This window comes from Macrobrachium rosenbergii, chromosome 13 (genome assembly GCF_040412425.1).
Source record: "Macrobrachium rosenbergii isolate ZJJX-2024 chromosome 13, ASM4041242v1, whole genome shotgun sequence".
Lineage (NCBI taxonomy): Eukaryota > Metazoa > Arthropoda > Malacostraca > Decapoda > Palaemonidae > Macrobrachium > Macrobrachium rosenbergii.
The window spans coordinates 18,626,150-18,646,285 of record NC_089753.1 but is presented as its reverse complement, the minus strand read 5'-3'; the positions used below and the strand labels follow the sequence as shown (position 1 = coordinate 18,646,285).

Here is a 20,136-nt window from a genome sequence, read left to right as displayed (position 1 = left end):
ACAATCTCCATTCGGACACACACTTAATTAGCTCCAGGTAAATCAGTCAGAACTTATTACTTTGAAGTTTATGTGGATCTGGACCTTGGGTATACTACAGTATTTGCATTTCGCTACTACAGGTCTCTCCCACTAGAAACTAGAATAGACATTTTGTATTATACTAACTATATATATATATATATATATATATATACATATATATAAATTTATATTATATATATATATATATAATATATATATATATACATACATATAAATTTATATTATTATGTGTGTATATAAATTATATGTATATATATAGTATATATATATATATATATATATATATATATATATATATATATAGAGAGAGAGAGAGAGAGAGAGAGAGAGAGAGAGAGAGAGAGAGAGAGAGAGAGAGAGAAAATGGTTCGGGCTTCGGGTATTTTCATAGACTCTTGAGAAGAGGGATGGCAATTGATTGATTGAGATGTGGCCCTGGCAGTGCGGTAATCGTTGATTGATCCCTAAGAGAGAGAGAGAGAGGCCGGGAGAGATTTAATTATACTAGTTAAATTTGTCGCTTGAAGCAGAGTGAGTCACCATTATATATCATATCTCTCTCTCTCTCTCTCTCTCTCTCTCTCTCTCTCTCTCTCTCTCTCTCTCTGAATAATTCATTTTGACACTGACAGCATCAACTGATTACTAATTGACATCTGAGTATAGCCACAAATGGACTCCTCACTATAGCTTCACGTGGAATTTATTAGCTCGTATCAGCGCTTTGTTCAATGTTATTGACTTTCAGCAAAAATATGACCAGTTAAAACACAAAAAAAAAAATCAATATAAACAAACAGTAGAACTAAATAAAAAGAGGAAGAGGGCGCAGTAGGGTCCGCCCCAATCTTATCAGCCTCATGCTATATTTCATTTTTCAACCCACTTGAACCTCCTTCCACTGTCCCCAGGGCCTCTCCCGTCCATAATCCTTACCTGCTGCCCTGTTGCATCCTAACTGAACTGAACTGAAAACATCCTGATGCTTGGATTGACATTGCAGACGTGAATGTTTTGAGGATAGTATAAATACCGGATAAGAAAATATCATTGTTTGTGGGATGTACAGACACTCACACATTGTGTGTGTGTGTGACATGTATATATATATATATATATATATATATATATATATATATATATATATATATATATATATATATATATATATATATATATATATATATATATGTATATATATGTATGTATGTATGTATGTATATGCACACACACACACACACCCTTTCTCTCATTCTACCATTATTCAGTATATTTACTCTCAAGTACTTTTATGAACCAACTGCTTCTACTCGTATGTGTTTATCATCCACGTTAAGAGCTAGTGCTCCATCTTTACCCTCTTCTAAACAATTTTTGTCCTGGTTTCTGCAATTTCTCTTCATTGTCCCCAGTCAGCAGTGTGTCACTGCAGACGTCACCCATTCCACACTCCATTCACGACTTATTTTCGTATCCCACAAATTTCCACCAATATCTGTTGTCTTTTCTCTGTCTTTTCACTACACCCCATCCATAAAGATATTGATCAGCCACGGAAACGTAACACCCCAATTATCTTCCCATCTGCATATTCAGACACGATACTCTTCTAACGTAGACACTTCTAATCGCTCATAACAACATAATATTTATATTATATGTTCTCTACACCCCCCTCATTGTCTCTCTGTCTGTTCTAGCGTACGTTTTGTAAGTCCATGAATGTAACGTAAAACTTTTTCCCTTGACTCTCAAGCTGTGGTATTTCAAAATAAAAATTTCAATTCATTCTTCTTGCCTTGTCTCAGTCACAGTGTTCTTTCTCTGGCATTCCTGATATTCTTACACACATTTACGATATATATATATATATATATATATATATATATATATATATATATATATATATATATATATATATATATATATATATATATATATATATATATATATATATATAAGATTTGTATATATGTATGTATGTATATATATATATACACTTCTGCCATTTTGCTTCTCTTTTACTTGCCATCACAAGTGGCCTCGTAGCACCCTTTCAGGCAACTACTTAGCACATTTTCCATGGAGAAATCAGTAATCCTTCGATTGCTGTGTTCGTAGATTCTAGCCAAACTTAATATATGTAATCTACCTTTCGCTCTCCTGGCCTTAGAACTGTAGAAGTTGACCTGTCGCTTTTTTTAGGTATTTTATCTTGTCATTTGGGTCGTCATTTGTATCAAAATGTTTTCATTTTTATGATTGCGATAATCAAGACTTGCGTGAGTCTCTCTCTCTCTCTCTCTCTCTCTCTCTCTCTCTCTCTCTCTCTCTCTCTCTCTCTCTCTTCACACACAAGCAAGAGAAGCAAAAAGATGCTGACGTATTGGTAGAGGTGGTTGTCATATGACCGAACATTTTCTGTTTATTTTCTTTTTTTTTCTGTGGGAGTGGCGAGGGAATCTGGCGCAATTTTTGCTTGAGGGTAATAAACTCTTCCTTGAGTGATATTGGACTGCCACTGCTGTGGCTAAGGTTTAGCTCTCTCGGCCCTTCTTTGGTTTGTTGGTCGCATGGTCTCACTTTGCACCACCCTGCTCTTGATTGCAAGCTCTCTCTCTCTCTCTCTCTCTCTCTCTCTCTCTCTCTCCTCTCTCTCTCTCTCAGTGTGTACTGAAAATATCATTAGTTTGAAAATAAATGGATATATATATATATATATATATATATATATATATATATATATATATATATATATATATATATATACATATATATATATATATATAGTGTTGATGATCTATCACTAGAACTTGCTGTTTAACAAGTTTCCATTACACTGAAGAAATTATATATATATATATATATATATATATATATATATATATATATATATATATATGTGTGTGTGTGTGTGTGTGTGTGTGTGTGTGTGTGTGTGTGTGTATTATAAAATATTGTTGATTAATCACTTTCTTTTGTAAGAGGAGTGTTTTATGTCTATTTCTTATTCATTACATATTTCCCATTCAAAATTAACGTATTGAGTTTTCAGTTTATGATGTACCCGCCTTCAGTGTGCATTGCACCGGGTGGTTTTAGTGTATAATTTTCGTGTGGTACTCCTTTCCGATGTTTTCCATTTTGGAGTTTTGTTTATTTTTTCCTATTTTCAGTCTATTAATCTTCTAGTCGTTACGTATAGCTTTTCATCGCACGTTTTTTGTTTTATATTTTAAAAGCAGTATTTTATGAACGCTCTCATGAATAACGCTGGTGGTGTTTCAAAGGTGTCATATTTTAAGAACCTGCTTTTGTCAACGCCGCGGCTGTTGAGGCCGAGATCAAAGAGAACGCATCGACTTCTTCTTCCTCCTCTTGAAGATCCCGGTGGAACCAACCGACCAACCCCGTCTTATAAGCCATTGAACCGCGACCTTCCAAGGCGGTTGCGCCACAACCCTACCTTATATCATTGTCTATAAATATGAAATTCACTCTTTCTTCTCTCCCTCCTCCTCCTCCTCCTTCTCACCTCCCTTGCAAGAGCTCTCTCTCTCTCTCTCTCTCTCTCTCTCTCTCTCTCTCTCTCTCTCTCTCTTGTTGCTCTTTCATCCATCGGGCTCCGCTTTGTCACATCCCTCTCCACGTCCTTGCCCGGGGTCTGGAGTGTTTACAACAATGGAAGTAAAATATGCACATTACTGTTTTCCAATACGGTGCCTGGTGAGTGGGGGGGGGAGGGAGTATTTTGGGGAGGGAGGGAGGGAGGAGCCAAGTGTGGGCGACGCTACGAGAGGGTACTTAACCTACTACCATTTCCGGCTGGGCCTTCCTTCGGCACTCCCCCGCCTCCCAACCTGTCACACTACTCATTCTCGTATTTTTTTTTCTCTCTCTCTCTCTCGGCTCGCCTTGTCTTTAAACGTCAGAATGAAAGGGAAAAGAATGGAACCAAACGTCTGTAAACAGTCCCGAAACGGAATGATATATTTGAAAACTACGGTATTTCTTTACACTTGCCAGCCTTCAGAGGTAAAATTAATTAACGGGTGCACTGGCTCAGTAGAGGGTTGATATGACAAGCTTCCTCATCGCAACTGTTTCCAGTAAAGACGTGTCTATTATTGACCTGTAATGTTGGCTGTTTTACTTATGCATGGTCATTTCTTCAGTTGTTATTCGCAAGGTTGCTTCACTCTACTGTTTGGTCTTGTTTTTGCAGTTGCCGATCGTGTCCCCTCTTCAGTTTTCCCGCGTTTGTTTGCAGTTTTGTCTGTTCTGCTAACCAGTAGCCGCCGGCAGTCTTTCTTTCTAAGAGTCGCCGTTTTCTTCTCAGATCTCTCCTGTCTGCCATTTTCTGTTACCAAATATTTTCCTTCCGGGTTCACGTACAAATATACCGATGACAATCTTGATAGAGTTAGGTGTATTATATTGCTTAATGTATTCAAGGCGTAAATGACACCTTCTAACATCGGTATTCGCCAGTAATGAATCTGTCTGCCAAGGACTTCTGCGTATTTTATGAACGGAAATTTTTTGTCTGTAGTTCTTAATGTTATTTTCTTTGCTCAGCAAGTAATTTAAAACGCTGTACTAAATTCTTAGCAAATTTAAACTAATCAGGAAGCTTTTTTTCATGATAATATATCCTCAAGAATCTTTTTTTATTAAACGATAAATGAATTCGATACAATAGTATAGTCCTTTATCACGTAACCTGCAGTTGTTGGTTATGTTTTTTTTCCCTAGTTGCCACCTGCACCAAATACATAAGGCTTGTGGTTAGTAACAATGTCGAGTTCCGGCGAATGTTTTACAGGCAGGGCCATCGTTCAGTCTTCTATCTAACCTTGAAACCAACCAGCTTAAGGGAGAAGGCAACCACTATATTTTTTTCAACGAGGGAATCGTTATGGAGAAGGCCATGTCTGCGCATTTCATAAGGGATGTCGCACCCATGCATTCTGTAGCACTAACAATGCATGTTCTGATTACTGTGTAAAGTATATTGTTTTTCTTTCCCAGGTCGGGTCGGGTTGGGCCGAGGGAGCCAAGGTGGTGAGGGGAGCGCGCTGATGCGGCGCACGGCCTCTTTGGACACCATCTACCTCAAAGGACAGTGGCCTAAGGACGTCCAGCAGCAACCTTTCTCAAGTTTACTGCTTGACAAAGCCTCACAGGTAACCGAAACAGTTCACTCAGGTCCATTTTTACTTTTTCCTGTGGAAGTTTGCTAAATGAGTGTCTTGTCTTTGTGGTGTATTTCATATACTCGGTTGCGTTTTCTTTACTTCATTATTGTATTTCGTTGAATGGAGTCGGTTTCCTATGGTGGAATTTTAGTATGAATCAATTAAAAGTCCTTACATGAACTAATTTCTTGTAATTATTAGACTTTCTGTTGTTATTGATTTTGTATTAACATCAGGGTATGAACCTAACAGATTTAGTTATTGTAAATGATAGCATTCTTCTCGGAATGCGTTTGATATTAAACAAGACTAAATAAATTTAGTTTTAAGATCTAACGATTATGTGTCAGTCCCTATCATTTCTATGGAGAATTTAACTTCTGTCTTCCAAATCTTCCATTCATTTTACAGTGCAGGCGTAATACTGAGTATGTGCTTGTGAATTGCTTAACAAGTATTTTAAGGCGAGTGTGTTCCATTAACATGTATTGTTCTTTCCAGACCCCTGAAGAGTGGGCATCAACTTGTTATGGTAGCCTGAGCGTCGGCTGGTCTTCAGTTTGTGAAGAAGCTGTTAGTAGTAGTACTAGCAGTAGTAATAATAGCAGTACCAACAATAGTAGACGACCTTCAGTGTCGGTAGTATCATCTCCATGGTTGGCTAGTGGGCAGCAGGTCCCTCCGTCTTCAGGAGAACAAATAGACAAATTTATTCGGCATCGGTAAGTGTCACTCTCTTCAGAAGCACACAGTTCTCTGCAACACGCCTTGCCATCAAAACATTTCTGTTCTGGTTATAAACAGAAATTTACAGTAATTATGGAGATTGTGTGTATGGTTGAGCAGGTTTTTTATTTTTATAGGCAAAAATTTTATGGTTTTTGTACGTAATATATGGTTGAGCAGGCTCTGTTAACATGAGGGGCTCCCCTTCAGAATATTGCAATTTGTTGTTTTCTTATTATTTTGTTAGCAGGCTTTTCTCTCTGCCGTAAACCTGCTAGCATTGCGTGCATCATGAGATTTAGGCTAAATGTCAAGCACTAGTGACTTTCAACAAACATTTAAAACCGTGAAAGGAAGAAGTTGGAATGGTTGGACAGTAAGATAGAGAGGTTCAGTAAATAAATGATATGACATTAAGGGAAAATCCAAAATTTCACTCAGAATCAATAATTAGAGGTTAAACAAGAAGGTGGAAGAAAGGAAGAGGTAAGGGAGGTAAAGTATAAAGCTAAAATAGGTGCAGCAAAGGGCCGAGGGGATGCTGCAAACACCCTTATGGGGAACTGTTATCAACATGAAGTACAGTAGATCACTCATATTGTAATCCTTTTATATGGCTTGGTGTCATTTGGAGCACCTTTGATCTGGAGGAATTTGTCATCACTGTAGACGTTGGTACAACTTTATTGTTCGTATTAAAATTTGGGTCATTTTTAACTGTGATGGTTGAACTATTTTTCATTGATCTAATACTGTTTCATGGCAAATTTGCTTAAACTACTATCTTAACAGGATGGTTCAACAAAAACACTGACTTTATAGGCTTCCATAGGATTGGACACTACAGCTAGTTCCTTACTTACCTCATCTATTTCGAGTATTTTCTTTGCTTGTTTCCAATGCAGTACTCTTTTTATAGTCAAGATATGCAAGATTCTTTAGAATTTTTGCATGTTATGCTCTCATGTATAAGGAACCAATACCATGCTTACTTGTTCCCTTTTACATATGGAGTTTTGGTTTAAGAGGTACAGTTTGAATTGACATTGTTTATAGTTGGAGTCAGATTAGCTAGAATGCATTTTTGCCATTATCAATATTGGACTTAACTTTTGAAATCCTTTGGGAGTGGGTGTTTCAAGACGCTGTATTTTCCAGGTAAAGGTTAAGTCTTGTCCTAATTTTTTTCAACGGATTTAATGGTATGCTTTAGAAGAATTACTCAGTGGTCTGGTTAAACTAACGTTAAAAAAAAAAAAAAAAAAAAAAAAGAATTACTGAATTCATTGGTAATAACACAGTCATGAAAATGGATGTTGAGAATCTTCCTAACCACAAAACAGTACTTCCACTATTTTATCAAGTTCATGTACATACTTACATATGTGTATATATATATATATATATATATATATATATATATATATATATATATATATATATATATATATATATATATATATATATATATATATATATATATATAATATACATACATACATACAGTACATACACACATACATACAGTATACTGTATATTATTAAATATATTAAAACCAAAATTTAATTCACAGATAGCGTGATGTCGTCCACTCTCTATAAAGCCTTGAAACTGTTTGTACATAAATTATCCTGCAATCCTCATATTGGTGGTGGTTGTACCATATTCATTACATTTCCAACAGGAAGCATAAATAGCTCTTTGGCTTTCACTCCATTCAGTACACCTATCGTTTCTTTACTACATTTGCTTTTGACATAAATTATCTCAGTAGTTTACATTTATTGCTGACTTGACCAGTGTTATTAGAGAGGGTACCCGGTAGGGACTTGTAAATATAAAATGTCATATCTTTTATTGACATCAAAATATAGAATAAGGTTTAAGTAATATTTTGTCTGTTGTCTTTGGTTCACATTACTATATTTTTATTGTTGTGAAGCATCCCCCTCATTTTTCGTTCAAAATATACGAGGAAATTTACACCTTAACAAGCATTGAAATTGTTAAAAGCTTTGCCATTTATACCTTTTATTTTATTAACTTATACATTAATTTATTATTAGATGTGCTTGCATCACTCAGACCTTCAGAAGGTGCCATGACTGAATAATGAGTGCTCAGTAGGCATAATTTTTTTCTGGGATGTTAGCCTTGTGAGAGAATTGCTGCAAAACAAATAGTAACTTTACAAAAAAAAATGGTAACATGGTTACGAGTATTTATATAGTCACTCACTGTTACATTAATGAAATTACTCTACTGTCATTACATTTCTTTGTTATAATTCAGTTTCTTAAAATCCAAAAGAATTGAAAGATCCTGATCATTATCATTCTTTTATGTTGTTTATTTCCATTATTTTTATGACTTCGACGTACTCGACATAGCCGAGGCCAAGGGGATGCCCTTTCCATGTTTGTTCCCTCACGGGTTGTCAGTCTAAAAGGATGATGAAGGCTCAAAGTTTATATCTGGTGTGACATTAAAAGCATAGTTTAAAGGTGCTGTTGTTCGTTGGAAATACTGTATGGCAATGGTGGGTTTCAAAGGAAGGAAAGTGGAGCGTGCTTTCTAAAAGTAGATTTTTAGTTGATTAATATCTATTCGTGACTCGGGTAAACGCTAACCAAATCTGTAGTCTGTTGCATTGTTATATATGACTGATGTTGAATTACAGAGTTGCATCTTAGTATTTGAAAAAATCCAAGTCATATGAATCAACCCCGTTAAATTAATGGATGAAGCAAAACTTTATAATGTATATGAATTTTTTAGGTATTTACAACAAAGTTAAACTTTGCATTTGAAGATTATTGATTAATTGATTATAGTTCTTGATTTTACTTTACAACAATGGAATCCATGCTTTGCATTTGTGGTATTTTTTGCTAGTGAAATGGATGGCAGCAAAAAGTTTTTTCAGGTTTTTTTTCTTGTGTCTTCCTATGTAAATTATACTGTATATACTATATTGCTGTCTCAGGAAAGATTTTGGATGACCAGATACCAGTATTAGTTTGAAACATGAATTGTTATGAATCTGTGAAGTAAACCCGTCTTGAGTTTTCGTTATAATCCCTTATCATTTATATCCAGCCTTGAAGGAAAGGGTTTGAAGCGTACAGTGGTGTCATATCTTTCAGTGTATTATATATTGTACTTTCTTTGTTCTTGCATTGAGCTCCCTTTTTACTTACAGTCCATTTGGGCAGTCACAAGCCAATATTGACAAGCTACATGCAAGGCTCATTTTCATCCAAGCCTTGTATTGCAGCTCTTAGTGCCAGTAAAGTTGGTTGTTCTCTTCTGTTTGATGTGCTCTATTTGCTTTCATGACCAACAAAAAAAAGTTTAAATATACAGTGAAGAAAAAGTGGTCAGTGGTAGCTATTATTAGTCAGAGGTATAAAAAAAGAAAACCTTATATTTTGCATCACAATAAATTAAGTGGTATGCCATTGCTCTTCTAAAAATAATAAGAGTTGTTATACTGTTGTTATACCGTTTCATGAAAACAAAGTGAACTTTACAGTTAGGTTGAAGATATTTTTATTTAATTCAAAAGTCAAAAGCTGCCTATGGTAATTTACACTTTCAAAACAGTAATTTATTCCCTTGCAGACTTTATTTGAAGCTTAATAGTAAAGAATGTTGATCTGGATCTCCACATTTAAGCTTACCGTTCCTTCGTGTTTTGTTTGTACAGTATATTGATCCCAGTCTGTGAGAAGGCAGGTGGATTCTAAATACCCATTCAATCTTTTATGGTTAGTGATAAAAGTTCATTACTGATTTATTGTATATAGAACTTAAACACTAAAGAAGTCTGAAGTATTGCCTTGAGTAATAGCATTACATTGATTATTAGGCTGCAACGAACTAACAAGGAAGGGACAAGTGGAGGAGGGCTCCGCTACAGTCCTGTACATGCTGATCACTCCGTCCTTGCACCTACTCCCGTTCACCCACGACACCATGCCCTCCAACATGCAAATGGTATTAACAGCTGTTTTAATGTCATTTTGACTAAATGTTGGAGTAAATATCTTCACATGAACATTTAAATCTTATTATGCTCAGGAACTTGTGCCATGTGGTATCTTTAATATCCAAAGCCCCATAAAAGATTGTTTATGATTTTTTACTCCCATGAAATGAATGAGATAGATTATTGGACTTCTAAGTATCAAAAGTGTATGAAATCCTCATTTTGGTTGCCTTTCTTTTAGGTGGGTCTCGCGCCATTCCCATACCACAGTTGCCAAAGCCACTGCTTCCTCCTCGTTTACGTAATTCTGTGGAGGGTCTTAACCAAGAAATTGAACGTCTGGTCTTACGGCCGTCCCACGTACCTGCTGATGACGTAGAAGATGTGGTAAGTTGCAGGTTTTTTCTTTATAATTTTGATTTGAACTTGGTTTCAATTGTTCTGATCAAATGTTTGGTAAGCCTTTTAGATACCACTTACTTGCCAGCAGAGTATATGCACTATTGTTGTTTTACTTTTTTTATTTTTTTTTACTAGTTTTGTCTTTCTGTTCCTATTTGTTTAATTTAGAAAGTTTTCATTTCTCCTGTATTAGGCTATCTGTGTTGTTATACCATTTACCATAACAAAGATAGGTCAACAGAAGAATGTATGATCTCAATACTGTACCCATTTCAATTAACAGTTGTTCAATATACTTGTAAGTTGTTAGCAATGTAGGTGATCACATTTTTTTTTACTGTGGTGACTTTATCTGCTAGATTACAGTATGTAAACTTTATTACCAAAGTAGCTGATTGAAACATTAATGCCTATTGATCATTCAATATACACTGGTCATCACCTGTTTAGATGAATAACTTCCTTAACACAAAGTCACAGAGGGCATTGCAACTCTTTAACTCCTTAATATGTTTTGCACAGTTGCACAGAATATCTTATGTGCCTTTTCCTGGCTACTGGTTCCATTCAAATGCACATTTAGTTGCCTTACACTGGGTTGGCAACCACAAAAGTCACCATTCTTAGACCTTGCGCCATGCCATAGCCTCTGTCCTGTGATCATCTGCAATGTTGGATTGAATTCCCCCGCTTGAAGGGTCTTATTTATTTTGTAAATTCCATTTTCATGTTTATTTTGCCAGTGATTGATGTCTTTGTAGAAAAAACATGATTTATATATAAAACTGCAGAATGTTATAAATGAAGTACCAAAACGAGATATGAGAATTGTTATTGATATGAATGCAAAAGTTGGTAAGAAAAATGAAGGTGTAGAGGATGTAAGTAATGGGTAAGATGGGCCTGGTTGAGATTGCAAATGAATATGGTGTGCATTTATGAGTTTTATACTTCAGGTAATTTGGTAATTGAAGGTACACTTTTCCAACAAAAAGGACAAAAATAAATACTCTTGGACATCTCCAGATGGCAGTCATAGAATCCATATAGGTCACAGCCATTAATCGAGGGAAAAAACAACACTGAAGAATGTCCCAAGCTGCAATGGTGCAGATCACCAACTTGTCATTGTCTCACTAAACATAAAGGGGCTTTTGAAATTGAATGTCAAAATCATTGGCAGCTCTAAAAATCACATCTGAGGAGGAGCAGACAATGAATGAGAACTAATTTGACATCAAGTACATAATGTCAATCTGCTGGAAAAGGAACAATAGGGTATGGGGTAACAAGACAGAAACGTTGGATATTGGATGAAATTGGAATCCACAAAAGCAAAAGGAGCATGGAAACAAATTTTGGGAAGATGAAGAACACAAAGTAAAATGTACCAAGCACTAAAGTCTAGATAGTAAAATCAAATGAAGAGAAGAAAAGGATATTTTGACAAACAAACTGATGATGTTGACAGAGCTCTGTAGTCAGGGATTGGCGGTGGTATTAGGTTAGCTCAGAGAATTAAGGAACTGTCCATTAGTGAAAAGAAAAGCAGGAAAAAGCACATCAAAAGGAGGGATGGATCAGTAACATCATGCAAAGAAGTGGTGGCAGAGCATTTTTTGTAAGGTCACAACAAAGAGATATGAGGAGAATAATTTAGTCAATATGCTGTACTAGAAGCTTATGGAGACCTGAATGTGCTTATGACTTTCACATTGTTTGAAGCATAATCAACAATACAGATAATTGAGATGGAAAACACCAGGTTATGATAGGTTCACTGCAGAGATGATTTCAGCTACAACTGAAAGGACACCTCATATACTAACTATGCTGCTTTCAAAATATGTAATGAGGAAAGTTAAAGTTGATGGGGTCATGTCGAGTGAATTTGTAGTAAATAGTGCGATGCTATAGGGAAATATTAATTTACCTTTGCTGTTTTCATAATGAAAAAAGTTATTGAAGATTGGAGAGAAGGTTTAGATCATAGAGTTATGATAGAAAAGTAATGGACTCAGAAGAGCACCACAAGATTTAAAAAAAATTTTTTTTTATAGAATGCATCGTATATCTAGAGGGAGGACTCAAATAAATTTAAGGAAAACAGATATAATGATGGAGAAAGGATTAATGACATCTTTCATATATTTTGTAATAATGATATCCCGTACTGTACAGGTTCTGTCGAGTTGAAATTTAGTGAGACTAAAAATGGACTCTTAAATAATGGGCCCGGTGACTAAGATTTGAAAATTAAATTGATTGAAATTGCATGTTAAGATTGTATATTAGTCTAATGGGATCAGTATGACAATGAAGCTGTATTTATATAAGTCTAATAGGATCAGTATGACAGTGAAGCTATATTTAAAGTATTGTGTCAGTTTGAGAATATTATTAGGAGTCAGTTGGCAGGATGGAGTTAGGAATGATATCATAAGGAAAATTACAGAAGTTTCATATTTAGATGAAACAATGATGAAAGGAGGATAGAGGTGGTTTAGACATACACTTCACAAAATCCCTGTGAGAATAGTACATTATAGTGTCAGCTGGGCTCTTTGCCACCAGAAGAATTGGAAGACCCAGACGTACATGGACAAGAACTATGAGAAGGGGAGCTAGAGATGAGTGGAGACTTTTTTTGAAAATAAAGCTCAGGAAAGAGTGGCAGCTTATCACCGAGGCCCTCTCCGTCACAGCACTGGAGGCAATCATGATAAGGATTAATTTACTCCATTAATATTTATTAAATATTTGTACTCTATTGGTTTTGTTACTTGTAATTAATTTTGTTCATTCAAATTCCATTATTATTTATGTATATTTTTTTTTCCATAAGAACATTTTGTTTTGTGGAAGCTTGCTAGCCAAGTTCATGGCTTTTTGGCATTTTCCACACAGTTGTTTGCACGTAATGAATAATAATCATCATCATCCTAATTCCAGTGGGGAGATGTTGGGCGTGATGGTCGCAGAGCACCAATTGCAGACTACTTACGATTCACACGAAGTGTGGACACTCAGACACCTGCCAGAGGATCAGCAGTATCTGCGACTAGTTCCAACCACACGTCACCTTCTATATCACCACCGACCTCACCACCACCTAGCCAAGCAGCTGCTATGCCGCCATCTACCCCTAGCCCTACTAGTACCCCTGCCTTGGCAACTTCACCACACATTAACAAGTTCCTGGCAAGGGAGCCGCCTGATGGGTGCGAAAAAGTTGCTCTCAAGCTCCATGAAGACAGGTAATGTATTTTCAGCCTTTAGTAGAAAAGGTGAATTTCTTTGTCAGTTTCCTAAAACTTTATCCTTATTATTTCATAATTGGTTTCTTAGTTACCTTTACCTTTCTTGAAACTGACCATATGAATCAGACATCCGTACAGTACTTATGTTGAATTGTGTCACAGGAATTGCAGTATGCAGAATTATTGCTAAATATTAAACCTCATAGGGAGGTGCAACTTAATTGCAAGTCTTTTCAGTGTTGCTTTCTGAAATTTATCTGTTCCCCATAGTCACTTCCCATCCAGTTGTCCAACTCCAATTTTCACCTCTGAAAAAATATCCTTTTGAGATTAGAAATGCAACTCAGCTTGCATTACACCAGTTCAGAATACTGTGTCTGGGCATGCACAACCTTGTCCTTGGTGAGGTTAGGTGAATGTAATCCAACATTTTTAATAAGAATGCTTTCAGAGCTGGAATTCTGGACTAAGACCATTCTGCCTGCTTCCAGAGCTGGAATTATGGACTAAAACCACTCTGCCTCCCTTGAGTCTGTGTTTTTGTCAGAGTTCATTTTGAAATATAGATCTGCTTGTCTTATGGATTATGGATTTCATAAAATCTCAATGATGATCCTTTTATCTGTAACCTTTCCCCTTACTGCTGACTTATGCATTCACCTCTTTATAATAGTCCAGTTTTTACAGGAAAGTAAAAATTTGTTTCTTTCCAGGAAGAAATTACACTAGTATTGGCAAAAATGTTCCAGTTTCTAGTGTGAAGTTGTGTCAGTTCAAAATCCTGAAAGTAAAAATGAGAAGTAATTTGATACTTACAAGACTTAATTTATTAGGTTAATCTATGATGCACACTTGGAATGGAGAGCAGACATTGCATACATAAAAAGCAAGTGCAAAAATGCATTAACCTTAATAAGAAAGCTACTTCAAGCCACTTGGCAAGCTGAGAGATCAACACAGATGTTGCTATACAGAGCAGCTGCCTTATCGATTTTAGACAATAGAAGCCAAATATATGGTTCAGCATCAGATTCTGCTTTTAAAGCTAAGAACTAATCTATAGTAGACTTAATATCTGCACTGGAGCATTCAGGTTCTCTCCATATAAATATGTTTACGTTGAAAACAGCAAACCTCCTCAACTTACCATATTACCAAGTACAATAAAGATTCAGACAAGCGACTCGCTAAGTGAAGAGCTTTCCAGTCAAAGAGATTTTTATGAACAATCACCCACCAACATTCCCTATTAGTCAACAGAATTTTTGAGTCAATGTATGTCAATGAAACTTTTATCAGCACTAGAATTTACCCTCCTTGGATTATATGTTAAGTATGTGATAGTACACAATCATACTACGTATCTGAAAATTATGCATGTAACCTTGAACACTAAATGCAGTGCACAATAGAACATGTAAGGCATAAAGCCCCACATACAAAATCTGTCTCATGAAGCAAGCCAATAATATATGTTTTCATAGCAGAATTGTCCAGGTTTTATACCACAAATTATACAAAGGCAAATGTTGACATTTTTGGGGTCAATAAAATTTTTAACAAAGCAACCAAAGTTGCAATAACTAGGACTAGATCAAATATACATGTTTATGTCAGTGATCTGTTATTTCAAAAACCCACCATCTTTCATAAACAGTACTCACTATGGAATAATGTGCCTGAATATAAAATTACAACAATAAATTGACAGTGGTTTGTGGTATTAAACAAAAAAAAATGCCACTTTGAAATAATATCTAGTCTTCAGATTTGTCTTAGGGTACTTGATGAATAACCCTCAAGACCCAGCCGGTGAATTCAGAACAGCACCTGCAATCATATGTACCTGTATTTACTGTCCTGCTTTCAACCAGCAGCATATACTGTATCATGTTTTGGAAACATATCCTTAAAAAAAATTTTTGTCAGTTCATTTTCAGTTTAACAAATTATTACATTTTTAAGGGGTTGCAATATATTAAGGGGGGACTAGCTAAGGTAAAAAAATCAGGATTATAAAAACCAGCTAGTTCTTTCTAAGAGCCTTCAAGAATCCATTACAAAACATGGCAAACACTGTAGATCAGTTTGTGGGCTGTTGGGGCCCCTACGGGCACCAAAGGTGTAAGGTACAGCCGGCCTGCTGCATGGCAAAAACCGTCCCTATTGACTAGACCATAATGCTCATTTTACCCTGTAAAAATAAGTGATCTCAGATGTCAGCTTTTTTGGCAACTCTGGTTGTTATGGTAATGATTTTAGGAAAATATAGGCAGGTCCATAGTAAATGAGACTTCAGTTGCTCTCAAAAAGAGAAAGGTGGAGTACATCGCCCCACAGTTCGCTCCATACCGAGCTCCATCGAGTCCCTTTAAACTTTACAGGCCATTATCTCAAAAGTTATTTTTACACAATCAAATATGCTTAGAAAATCCAGTATGTGCTCTGTTTTATTAAAACTTTGGCATTCCTTTAATACTTCTTAGGCAGTTGAGTAATCACACTCAGATACTTCCAAATATAAAAAGAAAATAGATACTTCCAAATGTAAAAAGGAAATTAATACAAATGCTCTGTAACTGAATATTTAACAATGTCATTCAGGGTTGCATAATAACATGGCCACACTATATAGCATTTAGATGATTAAGGAAAAGTTTTTATGATGAAGCATTTACTTTTGAGCTGTTCAGAGAAAATATTCATTCAATATTGACCAAATATTGAGGATGCCACAAAGAAAATAATATAACATTATGACACCATGACTACATGATGACATAACTCAGGACGTTTAAACTCCTACAAAAAACAACAATAACTTGTAGTATTTATATATTTAGTTTCAACCCTAAATTTGTAATAGTGTTTTTTTTTTTTTTTTTTTTTTTTTTAACTAGTCCCCCCCCCTTAACTGTGAAGAACTAGTCCATCAGACCAGTCCTATGAGTGATAAGAATTGTTAATTCTAATTAAACCATCCTCCTAGACTGACATTAAAAAACAAATATGCTTTTTAATATCAAAACCCATAAACTTCTAAAAGAAGTCATTCTCTCTTCTATACATGGGTATACAAGCTGTAAAGGATGATGATAATTACATTAGGAATAATTTGAGTAAAGTTACACCTTCAGGGTTTGCAAACTTTCATTTGCTGGGTCTATAATGAATTCCATAAAAATTGACTAAAATCATGATCCCATGCATATGAGAGATTTAGGACTCCCAGCAGTAGCACATACAATCAGTAATCCTTCAATTAACCGGATTAATAGAGCCAAGGGCCCATTGGATAAGGGCAAGTAAAAAATTGGATAAGGGCAAGTAAAAAATGTAAGGGTTTCAATGGCAACACTGTACCCTCCCTCACCTAACCTTATTTATACTGAAAACTTTATGCAAAAGGCAGTTGTCTACCTTATCCCTATATTTATAACAAAATTCATAAAAATAAAAAAAGTGATGAAAGCCTTACCTTTAATCCTGTGGTTGGCTTGCACACTGGAAGGATGGTGACACTTCCTTATTTACATGAGAGAGCCCAGAAATTAGTACCCAGCCTAATGTCGCCTTAACTTCAGGACCGCCTTAGCTTTGGATTTTTGCCTTAAGCCGGAGACAAAATTTTTAAAAATATTTTTTAAAAGCCCTAACTCGAGGACTGCCTGTAATGCAGTATCATATATCTCTGGGACCTTGGTCCCTGGTCTGTGTGTGTCAGATAATGTAGAGTTCCAAATAATTAAAAGATTCCTTGTGGTTTCTTAACATAGTAATATAAACATTACTAATCTTTACAGGGCATTACAATAGAAAATTAACTTTCTTTCATATATTTCCCAGTTCTGTTTAATCATTGAAATATCTTGCTGATACATGGTAATGATGTGCTGACTCTTATTCCAGATACACTAGTTCATTGCGTGGATTTGAAATCAAAATATAAAAGCCTGCTACTATATAATGTATTACATATTTGCTTTCTTTTAAACTACAGATCAGGAGCCAGTAAAGGGGGAGAATGGCCTGCAGTGAGACCACCTGCAGCATTTACCTTGCGACCTAGTCAAGGTTCCGCCTTCTGTGCACCTGATAGAACAGTTACAGAAGAACCATGTGGAGCCACTGCCCTCCGTCTGTGTCAGCATGATAGTGGTAGTCTGAGAGAACCTTGTCCTGCATGTGGTAGCATTTCTAGTAGTGGCACCTCAGAACATGATCTTCAGCAACACATTACCCGACCATGTCAGCCTTCTCCTAGCCAGTCTTTAACTTGTGAAGCTGGTGTGTCAACTAAAGTCCTCGGTCCTGCCCATGCGACAATTGGGACGTCCCCAGAACTCACTGCTGATCAATAGCGAAGGCTATGTTTTAGCACATTTTACAATTATTTTTTTTCATCCTGCAATTTAACAGTTATCTTCAAAAATATTGTGGTTCTTCAATAGACAATTATTAGTGATCATTGTAAGCTTACTGAGTATTATTTGGTAATGTACTGTATTAATGTACACAATGTATTAACTTAAAAAAATGATCAGCATTTCCAAGGCAATTTTGTACTATATCCCAGTGTTGCATATTATTCACTTAGAAGTGAATAAAAGCTCCCTTACATCTCAGGATTTAATAAATAAGAAGCCACTATAATGTAGACATAATTGACACATTGTAGGGAACTGCTCATGTACTTAACTTCATTCTCCTAGTAGGGGACCAGTCTGACATCCCTCGTGCTGAGGAAACAGGCACAGTCACGTTTCTGACTATTCAGTAGGTCCAAAAAGTATTATTAATCCCCTGTATAACCATTTTCCTGCAGGCAGTGTCTTGCAGCTTACAACAGAGATTAATATTTTAAAATTATGTCTAGATACTGTAGTTATGAGTCAGTTTCATGTGATGTTGTTGCACATTGGTTGGCAGGCTGATTGCACCATCATTGCCAGTCACCAGACAGCTTCGTCATAGAAGGCCAACCAATAAATTTAGTAGACTTATAAATCATTTTCAAAGTACTTCCCAATGCCTGATTGGAATTTATGTATGCAGGACGAAGTCTAGTGTCACCATCTACTTCATAGGGAATTACACAATTGCCATGTTAAAACTGTTCTGTGGTTCTCCCCAATGTGTAAATTGTGATAACTGCAATCTGGCAATGGACAACACGTCAGCTATCCAGGAAAAGTAAATTTTACTTTTGGAAAGGTGACATCACTGTGCCAGTGCTAGAAAATTAGAACTAATAATTTAAATATATGATACCTTAGTACACAATGAAATTCATCTCGTATGCAATTACTGTGAGATTGGAGTAAATCTGGCCAGTGTAAAAGTTTGCGAACTGAATTTTCTTTGAAAATTACGAAAATGGAGTTCCTGTAATTAAGTTAGATAAATTATGCAATTTATCATTTATTTTCTATAACCTATTTGCTCACTTTTACTATTGCCATTATTACTCAAAAAGATCAAAAGTATTTTTTTACTTTAACTTAACCATAAATATAGTGCAGTAGTTGCATCCAGAAGAAAATTTCTAGTTAAGGTTAATTAATCAAAACCCTCATGGGAGCTACGAAATTCTCACCTCTTTGGGAATCACCACATTGGTTTTGAACAGTTTTTTCTCTGGCCTAATTTGAAGGGAACTAGTCTGACGAAGCTCCTGCTGGGAGGAAACCGGTCTATCATGCATTATAATAAACACAATTTACACCTTAAGAAGTTCCTGACTGGAAGCCTGTGATAGATTCTTTGGATACAAAAAGCAAATGGATCTGGAATCGCCGGTGGTTGAGTGTGCCAACTGCTGTTTTGCTGCTGAATTAGTAGCTTTGATCAGCAACTAAAAAATAAAAATTGACAAGACTGTTTAGGAACACATTGGAATACCTCCTTATATTCAAGTTGTCAGTAAGTTCATCACTATTTGACTGACACAGGACACAACTGGAAACTCACCGTCACCAGAGTAGCTTCAGCACTATTGGAGAAATAGTGCTAAGCATAAAGTAGTGACAAGATATCAATGTATAGGCAATACATGTATGACTATATGTTGATTCTACTTCTTATGACGTGCCTGCTACACCTGATGCACCAGCCTCCTGTAGAAGGACCTCGGGTGTGCCTCGGCAAAATCTCACTTCTCATTAAACGCTCATTAAAAATAATGTGTATTCTTTAACCTCCTTTTAGATCCTACTCCATACCAACAGTTCTCATTATTATAAAAGCTCATTCCAAAAGTTATGATTCAATTATTATGCCACAATTAGACGTAACCAAGAATCACTAAATGGGTGACTGTAAAGCACTACAAGTTCCTACAAATAATAATATGACAAATATTACCCTACAGTGGACACAAGTTATGTAACCATTTTTAAATTCAAATAAAATTAGATATATAATGCAATTATTAACATTACTGTAGTTATAAATTGTAGGATTTCTTACTATGTTAATTATGCATTCCATGTACAAATTGTAGTGCAAATTACG

At 35.8% G+C, this 20,136-nt stretch overlaps 1 protein-coding gene across 5 annotated transcripts in view; it reads left to right on the top strand.

Annotated features, from left to right (window-relative positions):
• Positions 1 to 19,802, top strand: part of LOC136844945 (glucocorticoid-induced transcript 1 protein-like) — a 226,763-nt gene extending 206,961 nt beyond the window's left edge. For all 5 annotated transcript variants that reach the window (XM_067114357.1, XM_067114358.1, XM_067114359.1 and 2 more), the window contains 6 exons: positions 5,077 to 5,231; positions 5,745 to 5,965; positions 9,842 to 9,969; positions 10,203 to 10,348; positions 13,316 to 13,620; positions 17,624 to 19,802. In XM_067114357.1, coding sequence (XP_066970458.1) covers positions 5,077 to 5,231; positions 5,745 to 5,965; positions 9,842 to 9,969; positions 10,203 to 10,348; positions 13,316 to 13,620; positions 17,624 to 17,984 — 1,316 coding nt within the window. In that variant the 3' untranslated portion in view covers positions 17,985 to 19,802. The remainder of the gene's footprint in view (positions 1 to 5,076; positions 5,232 to 5,744; positions 5,966 to 9,841; positions 9,970 to 10,202; positions 10,349 to 13,315; positions 13,621 to 17,623) is intronic.
• The last annotated feature ends 334 nt before the right edge of the window (positions 19,803 to 20,136 follow it).